Genomic DNA, 15,530 nt, shown 5'->3' on the forward strand with positions numbered 1-15,530 from the left:
AAACAGGGACCCATAACGAGCATAGGAGGCCCCACAGCAGGCCCTGCGGGGACGAGCCTGGCTTTCCTGCTCAGGTGTGTGGGCAGCAGATCCACTGGGCGGCGCGCTCCAGCAGGAGTGAGCTCCTCCAGAAGAGGCGCCAGGTGCCAGGGAGCCCTCCCAGTGGCTCTTCCAGCCAGCCAGTTTGCCACAATGGCCTGCGTTGCTAGGCACATGGACTAATGATCCCTCCATCCCGACGGGAATTTGGTGAGAGTCTCCCACAGTTCTGTCTGCCAGGCACTGGCGAGGCACAGGGGAAGGAGGTGACCTATGAATTTCCTGCCTTTAGGGTCCAAAGCTTTCGACCCACTGGGGCTCTGGAGGTGCTATTATCAACTAGATAAACTCCATTTAGAGTGCCGGCATTAACTCTGTTATATCTGATGCAAATGCATTGCACTTTTATGACATCGAGGACTAAAACTTTTATTCTAATAAGTACTTTTTCCTTATGAGTTCTTTGAATATTAAAAAGATCATCTTCTGCAAAAGATGTGACACATGCTCTATTTTCTGCTCATATTTCTAAAAAGTGATTTAAAAATATTACCAGTATAAAAACTAAAACAGGACATACCACTACAGATGATGTAGACAGAGGATGATAAGGGGATACTACCAAGAGCGTACACATATGAATTTCACCACATGTACACAATTAACCGATTTCCCCAAAATTACAAACTATGACAGCTCACCCAATATGAAACTTGAACAGCCCTATAACTATTTTAAAAATTGAATTTCTTTTAAAAGTCTAGAAAAATAAATCTCCAGACCTAGAAGTTTGTACTAGAGAATTCTACTAAACATTTCAGTTACATTAATACCAATTCTTCCACCAATTAACACACAGTCCGTCCCAGAAAACAGAAGAGAAGAAAGACACTTCTCAACACAGTTTGTTAGGTCAGTATGACCCTGATACCAACACCAGAGAAAGACAGCACAGAACAGGAAAACTACAGGCCAGTACCCTTCATGAACAGAGATGCAAAAACCTCTACCAAAATATTAGCAAACAGAAAGCACGCCCACACCCACATATAAATCTAATGAGTATCCGGGCCTGTCTGTGGGGCTTCTCTGTTTGTGCTCCGGTCTTCCCTCCCCTGTGCCCTTGGTGGACTTGGAATCCTTGCTGCTTTCACTGACTGCCTAGCGGTGCTCTTCTTTTCAGAACTTTCTTCAATATTCACTTTTGCTATTTTTCTAATTACCAATATTTCTAATTGCCAATATTAATTATTCATACTTCTTTATATAATATTAAATATATATTAAGTAATTAGTAAAGCTTCCCATGAATACACCAATATTAAGTATGCAACATTACAGATGAAACACAGAGGAGTAAACTATTTCTTCCATTGCTAAAAGCAAGCCGCCTACGTTCTGTCTGCAGAGACACCTCACAAAAAACCTAACAGCACTTGGAAGACATTCACAGGAGCAAAAAACATAGGTAAGGTGAGGAGATTCAACATAATTTTCAGCAATAAGCTAATTTGCTGACTTATTTTACAGTTTGGAAGTATTACTTGAGCCAGGTCAAATGTGAACAGTGCCAGTCCACAGGGGCAGGAGAACCAATTTCACCCAAACATTTAAACCATAGCATTTTTCTCACTCTTACCTTCAAAGAGTGAATAGGGTCTGTCAGGAATGCGGCACCCGTGTGCTCCATAATCCAGACACCACTCTGCAAACTGAAAAGAAAGGGATTTCTTTTTAAGACTGGAGTTTCTACTTGGTGAAAAGGTAATAAATGAGAATGCAATGTCTTCACAGGAATTAGGGAAGTGGACCCCCAGCTGTAGGGCATTCAGTGTGGGCTCCACGGGCTCCTGCGCCCCCTCTTCCAGGGGCAAGGCCTAGCAAGTCTTGTCACCTCTGCTTGTGGCTGCCTCAGCTGTAGAGTGGGGTCTGCCTTACGGCTGCTGGGAAGTCTGAGGTGAAAACTGAACAGCTCAATGACACTCTGTTCTCCCTGGCACCTTCCTCCTGCCGCTTCAGCTGACGATTCTAGAAGCAACTCGAAACGCCTGCTCTATCCTGAACAAAAAACCCTGGGTCTAAAACGGCCCTCAGCAGCAGCTGCCAGCTCCCCCGGCCCCAGCTGGGAAACAGCTTCAGCCCTGCCCGGGGCGCCGCCTCTCACCGCAGCCCCTCCACAGCTGCTGCTTGGCAGTCTCTCCACCTTCACAGCCCCTGGCTCTCAGCCCTTCCTGTGGTCTCCTCTGAGCTCCTTGACCCTTTTTTCTTAGACCTCTTCAATGGGTATTTCCATATCGTTTTAATAAACTTCCCTTTTGTGCCTAAGCTAACATAATTTGAAGAGTCATTTGTACACTAAGAATCATAAGTAATAAACATGAGGAGTATCAAGTTCAGCACACGTAAAAAGAAACTCACTCTGCGTTTACCCTCCCAATCTGCTCACTCTTAGCTTGTCTGATGGCCCATCTACCCAGTTTTCCGAGTCAGACAACAGAAAGACATTCAGATATTTCCATCTTCTCCACATTTAAAAACATGCATTAAATTCTGTGGGCTTTACATCATACGTGTTTCTAAATGTCTCATTTTTTATCCCAACCTATGCTTTGGTTTATAACTCAACATTTCTTGCATTAATTACTAAACCGCTATTTAGGGAAACCCAAGTTCGCCTCATTCTTCCTACTGGGACCACAGCGATCTTTCTAAAAGAGGAGTCTGAACATGGATTCCAAACCCTTCCATGAGACCCCATCTTCCAAATCGGTATCCAATGCTAGCTGATTACTAAAATTACTGGGGGAGCTTGAAAAATATTAGTGCTGGGGGTTCCTCATTTAACTGGTCTACAGTGAGGTCCAGTCATTATCTGAAAGCTTCCCAGTGGTACAAGGTTGAGAACTACTGGCTACAGGGAAGGACTAACTTTCTCCGGCCTCCACCCACCTGTCTGACTTCACCTTTCCTTCCTCACACCTTTCCTCACACATTTCCTTCCCTTTGCACCCTAAAGGCTGAAGTGCTTATGGAGTCAGGAACACACTGAGCTGGTTCCTGCTCTGCAGCTCTGCCCAGGCTATTCTCCTTATCAGAACTGCATTCCACCTCTGCAGGCCACCCCTGCCTGGCCCACCTGAAAAACCCCTCATCTTTAAAAAACCGGCGGCATCTCAACCCTCCTGCATTGTCCATATTTGCATAATCATCTACCATCATCACATCATCAAGGCTGGCCCAGGACTGCGGAATCTAGCTGCTCCCTGCTTGCTGGCTCCTGTTCTGCCCCATCCCCCGTGCTCCAGCCATAGTGTCTGGGCGCTCACACCTCCGGGACTTCGGAACAGCAGTTTCTTCTGCTGACCTGCCATGCCAAATTGGGCCCTGCCCTCTTTGCTTCCACAGCCTCCTGCATGCTTCCATCAGTGGGGGAGCCACAGATGTGCGTGCATTTTCCGGCGCACCAACAAGGTGGGGCCCATTCCATTTGGGTTGAGAAAAGGCTTCATAAAGTAACAGATATTCAACAGGTATAAAGAACACATCAGCCGCAATGCCTCCATCTAACAAGGGTCACTGTACACACTTTAGTGTATTTTCTTCCAATCTTTTTTCTGTGTGCACACAACTACATTCTGTGAAATGTGTACATAATAAGAATACTAGCAAACATTTACTGAGTCTTGCTCTGTGCCATTCATCTTCACATGTCCAGTGCATGTTTACTGAGTTTCTACTAGGAGATATACACTGCTCCAAGTACTAGTGTAGAATAGTGACCCAGACAAACAAGATCAAGAAGCTTATGTTCTACCAGCCTACATACTCAAGAAACACGCAAAAACATACAATGAGCAACTGAGTGATCATCCACTTGGGGGTCTCAAAGGTCCTTCTTAGAATGTCACAGTTCAGATCAGCATGGCAAGGAGCCACCATCCACATGCTGAAGGAAGAGTGCTCCTGAAGGGAAGAGTTAACGACAGGTCCAGCGGAAACAAGAGTGACACACTCCGTTCTTAGGGCGGCATGGCTGTATTACGGCAGGCTAGAGGGCAGGGTACGGTGAGGAGACTAGGCAGAGACACAGAGGGGGCCAAGGTGCACAGGGCTCTGTCAACCTGGCGGAGGAGTGCAGGCTCCATCTACAGTCGATGGGAAGCCGCTGGAGGGTCTGGCAGGATGATTACAGACGATCTGCACATTAGCTCAGTTCTGCTTGCAACATCCTTAGGAGGTGGGTAGTATTTTTTTTCTATCTGTACAAATGAGGAAACTGAGGCTAGAAGAAGAGACACATTCAAACTCATGAAGCCAATAAATGGCACAGGTGGTAATTCTCATCAGGTAGTGACTCCAGGACACATATTCTTCAGAAGCCATTGACATTTGTGCTCCCCATTCTATAGACAGGGACACTGTGGCCCAGAGAAGCCACAGACAAAGCTGTGTCAGAAGAAAAAGAGGAAGCTACAGAGTTGGGAGAAACAGATTAAAAGAAGGAACAGGAGTTGTACTTCTGGACTCTGTGCACACTCAGGGTTGTTCGGAAGCAGTTCCAACAGAGCCACCCTCACCTTGCAAGCTCGGTAGAGGTACTTCTTATCCTGCGTGAGACGGTAAAGGGACAGGAAGGAGTAGCCGTTGCCAGCAGTCCCATGGCAGATCCCGTAGCCCTTCCGCAGCAAACCTCGCTGCCAAATCACATCGCTACACTCCATGGCCTCTTTCAAGTACTTCTCCTCCTTAAAGACCTTGGCAAATTAAAAACAAAGCAGTGTTAAAAAGACAGTTTCAATGACGAGCTGGCAAAATACTTTCCCTTTCTGGTTAGGACATGGCATGATATTAGGAAAACTGAAATGGTACTGGGGGTGAAAAACAGACAAACAAACAAACAAAAAACAGCAGCAACGTCATACATAGAATCTCACAATCTCAATTCATTAGCCCAGTGGTCTCCAACCTTTCTGGCACCAGGAACTGGTTTTGTGGAACCATTTTTCCACAGCCAGGAAGGGGAGTTGGGGATGGTTTTGGGATGAAACTGTTACACCTCAGATCATCAGGCATTAGTTAGATTCTCATAAGGAGCACGCAACCTAGATCCCTCGCATAAGCAGTTCACGATACGGTTCGCTCTCCCACGAGAATCTAACGTGGCCGCTGATCTGACAGGTGGCAGAGCTCAGACAGTAATGTGAGTGATAGGCAGCGACTACAAACACAGTTGAAGCTTCGCTTGCTCGCTGCCGCTCACCTCCTGCCGTGCAGCCCGGTCCCTAACAGGCCACAGACCAGTACCAATTCACAGCCTGGGGGCTGGGCTGGGGACCCCCGCATCAGCCTATTCCCCTTGTCCTCCTTCTGTTTTACAGTTTTACTAAAATAATTCTAAAATTTAGTCTTTAAAATTAAAATTAAAGCTGCCATATCTTTTTGGTAAGATGTTTTTCTTGTTTCTTGGCACGTACATCCCATAGCTCTAAAATTTCTGCTCTTGTAGAAGGCAATCGAGAGAGTGAGGCCCTGTTAGCAGGGCAAGAATGTCCAACACACTGGTCAGTACACCTCAACAGGACCTGAGGACCCTGCCCCACCAGGCTGGCAAGATCCATCTTCACCCATCCCAAGGAAGCTGGCACACAGCTTTCTGGGGTCCAGGAGCAAGCATCACCTCCCTGAGCTGTTTATATGGTCAGCTGCAGAGACAGGCAGGCTCAGTGAAGGCAAGAGACGGCAAGAAGAAGCTGTGGGTTTTCACCTCCTGAGATTCCCTTGTACATTTTCTTCTTTCTCCTCACATGCCATATACTGTTTTCCTGATCCTTTCCTCAGAGTCTGTTCTTAGTTACGTCTACCTGCTAACTCATCCCATTCCAGTGCAAATGGGTTTTGGACAATGGATCAGAGGCACAAAGGTCATCACTACTTGGGTGGCAGGTCAGGTCCCTCTACTTGTGACTGATTAGCTGGGCACTCAGTCGAGAAGGGCTCTGAGGTCGCAGGAAAAAGGCGGAGGTGGGGGGACTGGGCACGAACTGCGACCAGTGTCTACAGAGGGCAGAGTGGGAAACAAAGGCACAGCAAATCACCAGGGAGATTAAATGTTCCCAAAGTTAGGCTGTTAGGGAATCAGAAGCAGGACCCCCTCTATCAGTCACAAAGGCAGCTAAGATGTGGGCTCTGGGGTCAGACAGCCTGACCTGAGTCCCTACTGTCACCCTTTAACTGTGTGACCCTGGCTAAGTCACTGAAAAGTCTATGTCTTAGTTTTCTCAACTATAAAAGGATGACCGTCCTTCACCTCAGTGGCTTGCTATGAAGATTAAGATGTGATCACATCCTTGGAGCTTCTGGAACAGTGCCTGGCACATGGGAAGTGCTAGCTATTCCTTGGCTATGATTAACCATTACTCTTTCTATGGTATCGTGCCAGCACACATACTTCATCCTGTCACTTGCATCTTAAGCCTCTGAAAATGAACTGTAAAGGAAAACATGTTTTCCCATCCTAAGGAAATATTTGGTCAAAGCTAATGGGTGAGAAGATATTGTTTGAGAGGTTGTGTCCTGAAATCACACAGAGTGAGGACAGCCCTAAATTAGTGAGCCAGAGCTGCCCCTGCTGGTGGGAACCCGGGTGACTGAGGGTCCACATGGAAACCGAACAGGGTTCCTTCATGCCGTCCCTGTGCCTGCGAGGCTGAGGCTGCTACAGTCATGCCCACAATGCAGCCTGCACTGCTGCTTCTCAGCACCAGCAGCCTACCATGTCTGCTCCTGCCACCACATACACTCATGCTCTAAGCAAACAGCTACTTCTAACAGCGAGACATCCGAGAATTCAGAACTACAGAAAAGAGCTCCTGGACTAAATCACGGATTCATCTTCTCCACATTGTATTACAGCAATCATACATGGGCTACAAAATCCATGTACTTATCCACATTACCTCCCCCAAATGGTAAGTTTCCCTGGGCAGTACAGGACAGAAAGTGCAGAAAGACAGCACAATGCGAAGGAAAACCCGAGGGCTCTGGAGTCAGTCAGACACAGGGCTAGAGTCCCTGTTCCACCACGGCAGGCTGTGACTTCAGGTCAGCTGCCGCACCCGACCTGGGCCTGTGCGCCCATGCTACAAAACGGATGGATCCCAAGGTGCCTCAAACATCAGAAATAGAGACAAGGGTTTTAAGCAGTTATTAGAAATATCTTCAAAGATGAAAAGGGGACTATAATCATCATTAGTGAACCCTCAGAAGAGAAAGGCAGAATAAGACAGAAACAAAGGGATATTCTGGACCTAGAAAAACATCAATAGCTAAAATTACAAAACTCGCTGGGTGGGTTTACGAGCAGGCTGGACATAACAGAAGAAATCATTAGTGAATACAAAACCAGGGAAATAGCAATCATCTAATCCTAATTACAGAGAAGAACAAGAAATCTAGAAAACAAAAGCCTCAGGAACCGGCAGGAAAAGAGAAGCCAGTCACCCAGTGTACTAAAAGATACACGTTTACAAGTTCAAGTTCAAAGGATCTTAAGCACGATAAATACAAATACATCTAGGCACGTGACAGTTAAACTATTAAAAACCAAAAATTAAGAGGAAACCGTGAAAGCCTCTAGAGAAAAAGCACACGTTCTATACAAGAGAACAGTGCAGAGAATGACTTGGAAACAACAGAGGTGGATGATGACGGAACAATGCCTTTAAAGCACCAAAAAGAAAAAAAGTCAACCTAGAATTCCCCATCCAGCAAAAATGTATTTAAGAATAAAGGTGAAATAAAAACAAATTTAAGACAAATGAAAATCAATTTGTTGTCACCAAACCTATGCTAAGTAAAATTCTACAGGATGAAAGAAATAATACTGGATAGAAATCAGGATCTTCAGGAAGAAACAAAGACCACTAAAAATGGGCACTACATAAATAAATAACAAAACTATCTTTTTTGCTTGTATCAATTAAGATAAAATACGCAGGGCTATTTAAAGCAAAATTTCTGGCCAGCCATGGTAGTTCACACCTGTAATCCCAGCACTTTAGGAGGCTGAAACAGAAGGATCACTTGAGCCCAGGAGTTCGAGACTAGCCTGGGCAACACAGTGAGGACCCTGTCTCTTCAAAAAGAATTTTTTAAATTAAAAATAAAGCAAAAATTCTAACATTATATCAGTGGTTTACAACATTCGTAGATTTTATAAATATGGCAGATAGAGTGCAAAGCTCTGGAGTAAGCAGAACCACCTGCCTATGAGTTTCTTACAGTTTATGTGAAGTGGCTCAGTGTTAACTCTAAGGAGGTTATGAAAAGCTAAGGACATATATTGCAACCCCTGTAGCACTAGTAGAAAAAATATGCAAATAGATACAGTTAAAGAGTTAACAGAGCCCCAGGCACGGTGGCGCTCACACCTGTAATCTCAGCACTTAGGAAGGCCGAGGTGGGCGGATTACCTGAGGTCAGGAGTTTGAGACCAGCCTGGCCAACACGGTAAAATCCCGTCCCTACCAAAAATACAAAAATTAGCCAGCTGGGCATGGTGGCATGTGCCTGTAGTCCCAGCTACTCAGGAGGCTGAGGCAGAAGAATCGCTTGAACCTGGGAGGTGGAGGTTGTGGTGAGCTGAGATCTCACCACTGCACTCCAGCCTGGGTGACAAAGCGAGACTCCATCTCAAAAAAAAAAAAAAAAAAAAAAAGTCAACAGAAAAATTAAAACAGAATCCTAAAAAATTTCCAACTAATCTCTCTACCTCCCTAAAAAAAAAAAAAAAAAGAAAAAAGAAAAAAAGAAAAAAGCAGGAAAGAAAGAACAGAGGGAGGAAAAACACAAAATGTCATTAAAAAAATTTTTAAATGGCAGAGCTGAATCCAACCGCATCAATAATTATATTAAATATATATGAACTAATTCCAATTAAAACACTGAGATTATTAGACTAGCTATGACACAAGTCCCATACAGGCTGAAAGCAAAAAGATGTGTCATGCAAACAGTAATTATAAAATGCTGGAGCAGCTGCATTAATATCAGACAAAGTAGATTTCAAGACAAAGAATATTACCAGAGATAAAAGGAACACTCCATGATGATAAAAGAGTCAATTCATTAGGAAAACATAACCATCATAAACATGTATTAGGACAGAGCCTCAAAATGCATGAAGCAAACAGTAAAAAAATTAAAGAGAAGAAAATAAACAGTTGGGAGACTGTAAAACTCCTCCTCCCATGACTAAGTAAACAAACAGCTGAAACAAATATGTAAGACAAATCCGTGAGGGTCAGCACACTGCAAGCCCACACAGTCTGATCTGTAAATTAAGTTCCCTGGAGTGTGGTCATGATGGTTCATTCACACACTGGCTGTGGCTGCTTTTGTGTTACAATGATAGAACTGAGTGGTTGCAGAGATTGCATGGACCGCAAGCCTAAAATATTTACTGTCCGGGTCATTACAGGAAGTTCGCTGACCTCTGTAATTGAAGATCTGAACGATACATCCAACCATTGGCCTAACTGACATTTCTAGCACGCTATGCCTGACAACTAGAGAATACACATTCCATGCAAATGCACGTGGGACATTCATCAAGACAGACTAAATACTGAGCCATAAAATACATCTAAGTAAATTTTAAAACGTTAAGTCGTATATAATATGTTTTGTAACAATGGAATTAAATCAGAAATCAATGAAAATATCTATACAATTCTCAAATATCTGAAAAATACACAACCCACTCCTAAATAACCCATGAATCAAAAGAGAAATCATAAGGGTAATTAGGGACTATCTAAAACTAAATGAATATGAAAACAAGACATAAAATATTTGGGAATGGAGCTAAAATAGTGCTTAGAGGAAAATGTAAAGCTTTAAATGCTTGTATTAGAAAAAAAGAAAGGTACAAGACCTAAGATTCCACTTTAAAAAGTTAGAAAACGGCAAAGTAAATCTAAAGTCCATAGAAATAAATTTTATTTATTTTTATTTTTTATGTTTTTTAAGACAGGGTCTTACTCTGTCGCCTAGGCTAGAGTGCAGTGGCACCACCATGGCCAGATAATTTTGGATTTTTTGTAGAGATGAGGTCTATGTTGCCCAGGTTGGTCTTGAACTTGTGGCCTCAAGCTATCCTCCACCTTGGCCTCCAAAATTGCTGGAATTGAGGGGCGGAGCAAGATGGCCGAATAGGAACAGTTCCAGTCTCCAACTCCCGGCGTGAGCGACACAGAAGACAGTATTTCAACTGAGATACTGGGTTTATCTCACTAGGGAGTGCCTGACAATCAGTGCTGGTCAGCTTCTGCAGCCCGACCAGCGAAAGCTGAAGCAGGGGGAGGCATCGCCTCACCTGGGAAGCGCAAGGGGGAAGGGAATTCCTTTTCCTAGCCAGGGGAACTGAGACACACAACACCTGGAAAATCGGGTAACTCCCACCCCAATACTGCGCTCTACCAAGGATCTTAGCAAACGGGCACACCAGGAGACCATATCCCACACCTGGCCGGAAGGGTCCCACGCCCACGGAGCCTCCCACATTGCTAGCACAGCAGTCTGCCATCTGGCGGCAAGGCAGCAGCGAGGCTGGGGGCTTAAGTAGATAAACAAAGCGGCTGGGAAGCTCGAACTGGGTGGAGCTCACAGCAGCTCAAGGAGTCCTGCCTGTCTCTGTAGACTCCACCTCTGGGGACAGGGCACAGCTAAACAACAACAACAACAACAACAACAACAACAAAAAGCAGCTGAAACCTCTGCAGACGCAAATGACTCTGTCTGACAGCTTTGAAGTGAGCATTGGATCTCCCAACATGGAGGTTGAGATCTGAGAAGGGACAGACTACCTGCTCAAGTGGGTCCCTGACCCCTGAGCAGCCTAACTGGGAGACATCCCCCACTAGGGGCAGTCTGACACCCCACACCTCACACGGTGGAGTACACCCCTGAGAGGAAGCTTCCATAGCAAGAATCAGACAGGTACACTCGCTGTTCAGCAATATTGTATCTTCTGCAGCCTCTGCTGCTGACACCCAGGCAAACAGGGTCTGGAGTGGACCTCAAGCAATCTCCAACAGACCTACAGCTGAGGGTCCTGACTGTTAGAAGGAAAACTAACAAACAGGAAGGACACCTACACCAAAACCCCATCAGTACGTCACCATCATCAAAGACCAGAGGCAGATAAAACCACAAAGATGGGGAAAAAGCAGGGCAGAAAAGCTGGAAATTCAAAAAATAAGAGCGCATCGCCCCCTGCAAAGGAACGCAGCTCATCGCCAGCAACGGATCAAAGCTGGACGGAGAATGACTTTGACGAGATGAGAGAAGAAGGCTCCAGTCCATCAAACTTCTCAGAGCTAAAGGAGGAATTACATAACCAGCGCAAAGAAACTAAAAATTTTGAAAAAAAAGTGGAAGAATTGATAACTAGAATAATTAATGCAGAGAAGGCCAAAATTGCTGGAATTACAGGAGTGAGCCACTGGGCCCAGACCCATAGAAGGAAGTTTTAAAAAGAAAAGAAAAATCAATGAAATAGGAAATAAAGCTAAAATTTATAAGTTTATTTCTTTAAAAGATCAATAAAACTTTGAGAAAGCTGCTATCTAGACTGAGGAAAGAGAGAGAAAACATAAATTACTAATATCAAGAATAAAAGGGAGGCCAGCGTGGTGGCTCACGCCTGTAATCCCAGCACTGTGGGAGGCCGAAGCAGGTGGATCACCTCAGGTCAGGAGTTGCAGACCAGCCTGGCCTACATGGTGAAACCCTGTCTCTACTAAAAACACAAAAATTAGTCAGGCGTGGTAGCTCGTGTCTAGAATCACAACTACATGGAAGGCTGCAGCAGGAGAATTGCTTGAACCCAGGAGGCGGAGGTTTCAGGGAGCCAAGATCATGCCACTGCACTCCAGCCTGGCAGGAATGGCAAGATTCTATCTCAAAAAAAAAAAAAAAAAAAAAAAAAAAAAAAAAAAAAAAGGAAAAGAATAAAAGACTTCGGACAGTATTAAACATTAAAAAAATGAGATATGAATAACATGCCAATACATTTGACAACTTAGATAAAATGAGAAAACATATTGAAAAACACAGTTTACAAAGTTGATGCAAAATGATTCTATTAATGAAATTGAATTCATAATAAAAAATTTTCCCACACACATTTAAGCAAGTAATAACACCAATTGTACACAAAATCTTTCTGAAAATAAGAGAAAACACTTTCCCCTCATGTATGTGACCAGCATAATCCTGATACCCTATTCCTAATAAAAACAAAGATTTTACAGAAAAAGAAAATATGCACTAATAGAGACATAAAAATCTTTAAATATTAGCAAATCAAATCTAGGAATATTAATAAAAAGAAAAGGATAAAAATCATGTTCAAGTGAGGTTTATACTAGGAATGCAAGGTTGACTCAACTTTTAAAAACCAATCAATGTAAAATCACCATATTAATAAAACAAAAGAGGAAAACCATAGGAGCATTTGAATAAATCTAGGGAAAAAAATGACAAAATTCAACACCCCTTCATGATACCCAGTAATAAAAGGAAACTTCTTCAATCTGATAAAAGGCATCTAAGAAAAACAGTTAAAAGTATACTTGATAGGGAAATATTTAATTTTTTTTCTATGACTGTGAATAAAGCAAAGATGTCCACTCTGACCACTTCTATTCAATATTCTACTATAGATCCTAACCAATGTAATAAGAGCGGTAAAGGAAATACAAGGCACAGAGGTTGAAAAGGATGAAAACTCACAGATATAATATGTGTACACAGAAAATCCCAAGTAAGCTATAAAAAAGCTACTAGAACTGATACATGAATTTAGCACAGAATATAAAGTCAATATACAAAAAGCAGCTGTGGCCAGTTACAGTGGCTCAAGCCTATAATCCTAGCACTTTGGGAGACTGAGGTGGGCAGATCCCTTGCTTGAGCTTGGGAGTTTGAGACCAGCCTGGGCAATATGACGAAATCCCATCTCTACAAAAAATACAAAAATTAGCCAGGCATGGTGGTGCATGACTGTAGTCCCAGGTCCAACAGGCTCCATTTTTAGAAGCTGACCAATGGACTCTAAAACTTATATGAAAATACAAAGGACCTGGAACATTCAAAGTGATTCTGAAAAAGAATAAAGTTAGAGGTCTTAAGTTACCTGATCTCAAAACTTACAATAAATGCAGAATAAGAAAAATAACATGGTAATATCATGTAGGTAAACAGGCCAAAGTAACTGAATACAGTCCAGAAACAGACCCAGGCTTATTAGGTCATTTGATTTTTGACAGAGGAACCAAAATCAATCAAACAGGAAAAATAAATGTCTTTTCCACAAAAGGTATGGGAACAATCAGATATCCCTATGATTAAAAGAAAAAACCACCTCGTTTGTTACCTCATGTAATATCCAAAACTTAATTTGAGATAGATGACAGGCCTAAAGGTAAAATCTAAAACAATAAAGATTAAAGGAGAGTATTATCTATATAACCTGAGGGTAGGTAAGGTTCCTTAGACAAAACACAGAAAGTAATTATCATAAAAGAAAACACTGAAAAATAGAATTCATCAAAATTTAAAACTCTATTAATCAAAAGATACCATAAAGAATATGATTAGGCAAACTACAGACAGGGAGAAATTATTTGTAAGATATATATCTGACAGAGGGGACTTTAACCAGAACATATACAGAATTCTTACAAAAATAGCAAAAAGACAAAAATAAAACAAAACAATGTAGGTAAAACACATGAAGAGACAAGCTGGGCACAGTGGCTCACACCTATAATTCCAGCACTTTGGGAGGCCAAGGCAGGAAGATTGCTTGAGTCCAGGAGTTCAAAACCAGCCCGGGCAACAAAGCAAGACTCCTACAAAAAATAAAAAGATTTAGCCAGGTGTGGTGGCACGTGCCTGTAGTCCCAGCTACTTGGGAGGCTGAAGTGGGAGGATCACCTGAGCCCCAAAGGTCGAGGCTGCAGTGAGCCAAGATCCACGACTGCACTCCAGCCTGGGTGACAGTGTAAGGCCCTGTCTCAAATAATAATAATAATAAGAAGAAGAAGATATGAAGAGACACTCAACAAAAGAAGATACACAATTGACCCACGAGCACATGCAAAAATGAATCAACCCTGGTCAATCAGGAAGATACAAATAAACCACAATGAAAACCTACCAAAATAATTAAAATTAAAAAGACTTTCAACGCCAAGTGCTGGCAGATGCAGAACAACCAGAACTTGTGGGGAAAGTCTGGCAATTTCTAAAGCTAAACATACACCTACCCTCCGATCCAGTGATTCTACTCCTAGATATTAACCCAGAAGAAATGAAGACATGTGTCTCCAGACAGACCTGTGCAAGAATGTTCATAGTAGCTTGTTCCTAACAGCCAAAACCTGGAAACTAATGAAAAACAATGATAAACTGGCCGGACGCAGCGGCTCATACCTGTAATCCCAGAAGTTTGGGAGGCCAAGGCAGGCAGATCACCTAAGGTCAGGAGTTCAAGACTAGCCTGGGCAACATGGTGAAACCCTGTCTCTACTAAAAGTACAAAAAATTAGCCAGGCATGGTGACGTGTACCTCTAATCCCAGCTACTCAGGAGGCTAATGCACGAGAACCGCTTGAACCCAGAAGGCAAAGGTTGCAGTGGGCCAAGATTGCGCCACTGCACTCCAACCTGGGGAAAGAGTGAGACTGTGTCTCAAATAAAAAAAAAAAGAAAGAAAAACAATGATAAACTATGGTACATTTATTTAAGTGATGCTTAAAATTAGGAAGGTATCAGAATCTTGAGTAAGGGGGAAAAAAGTATAGTTCAGAAAAATATTTTCAAGTAATTCTGATACCCGTTAAAAAACTTTCCATGTTTCAAATAAGCAACTTGCAAACAAGCTTCAAGAACAGAATTTGTATGAAAGCATTTTCTGACATATATACAATAGTTGGTCACCAGGGGGCACTCTCAATGCAGTTCTATCTGGGGCTTCCCAGGGCAGGCGTGTGGGCGTAAACAGTGATGCTGTGGCTGCTGCCAAATTCAGTTCAGCATCTAAGGACTGCACTGGTGTCACTCTGGTGGGGGTGTTACATGCTTTTTTTGGACATCACATTTATCTTTCCAAATACAATCTCATTTAACAAATGTATTTGTTTACAGTGGCTAAACCCACACAAATTGCTAATGCCCTAGGGCTCAAAACGTGAACAGAAGGAAGAATTTGCCACCGTTACCCATGATTTTTTTGGTCAGATAATCAAGAGCTGGCTGTAACTACTCATCAAAATAGCTTCCAGTTGTAACTGGATGTACACAGATGTAATTTGTTAGAAAATCATTCACAATTAATACAATTCCTAATACAATGTAGAATATTGTTAAAATCTTGCCCTTTTCTTTTTTCTTTTTTTTTTTTGAGGCAGGGTCTTGCTGTGTCA

At 42.9% G+C, this 15,530-nt stretch overlaps 1 protein-coding gene across 2 annotated transcripts in view; it reads right to left on the reverse strand.

Moving 5' to 3' along the window:
- Positions 1-15,530, reverse strand: part of LANCL2 (LanC like glutathione S-transferase 2) — a 65,565-nt gene that overhangs the window by 3,561 nt on the left and 46,474 nt on the right. For both annotated transcript variants that reach the window (XM_005549557.4, XM_065541940.2), the window contains exons 7-8: positions 4,617-4,793; positions 1,679-1,751 (exon numbers count right to left, since the gene is read on the reverse strand). In XM_005549557.4, coding sequence (XP_005549614.1) covers positions 1,679-1,751; positions 4,617-4,793 — 250 coding nt within the window. The remainder of the gene's footprint in view (positions 1-1,678; positions 1,752-4,616; positions 4,794-15,530) is intronic.

Source organism: Macaca fascicularis, chromosome 3 (assembly GCF_037993035.2).
Source record: "Macaca fascicularis isolate 582-1 chromosome 3, T2T-MFA8v1.1".
Classification (NCBI taxonomy): domain Eukaryota; kingdom Metazoa; phylum Chordata; class Mammalia; order Primates; family Cercopithecidae; genus Macaca; species Macaca fascicularis.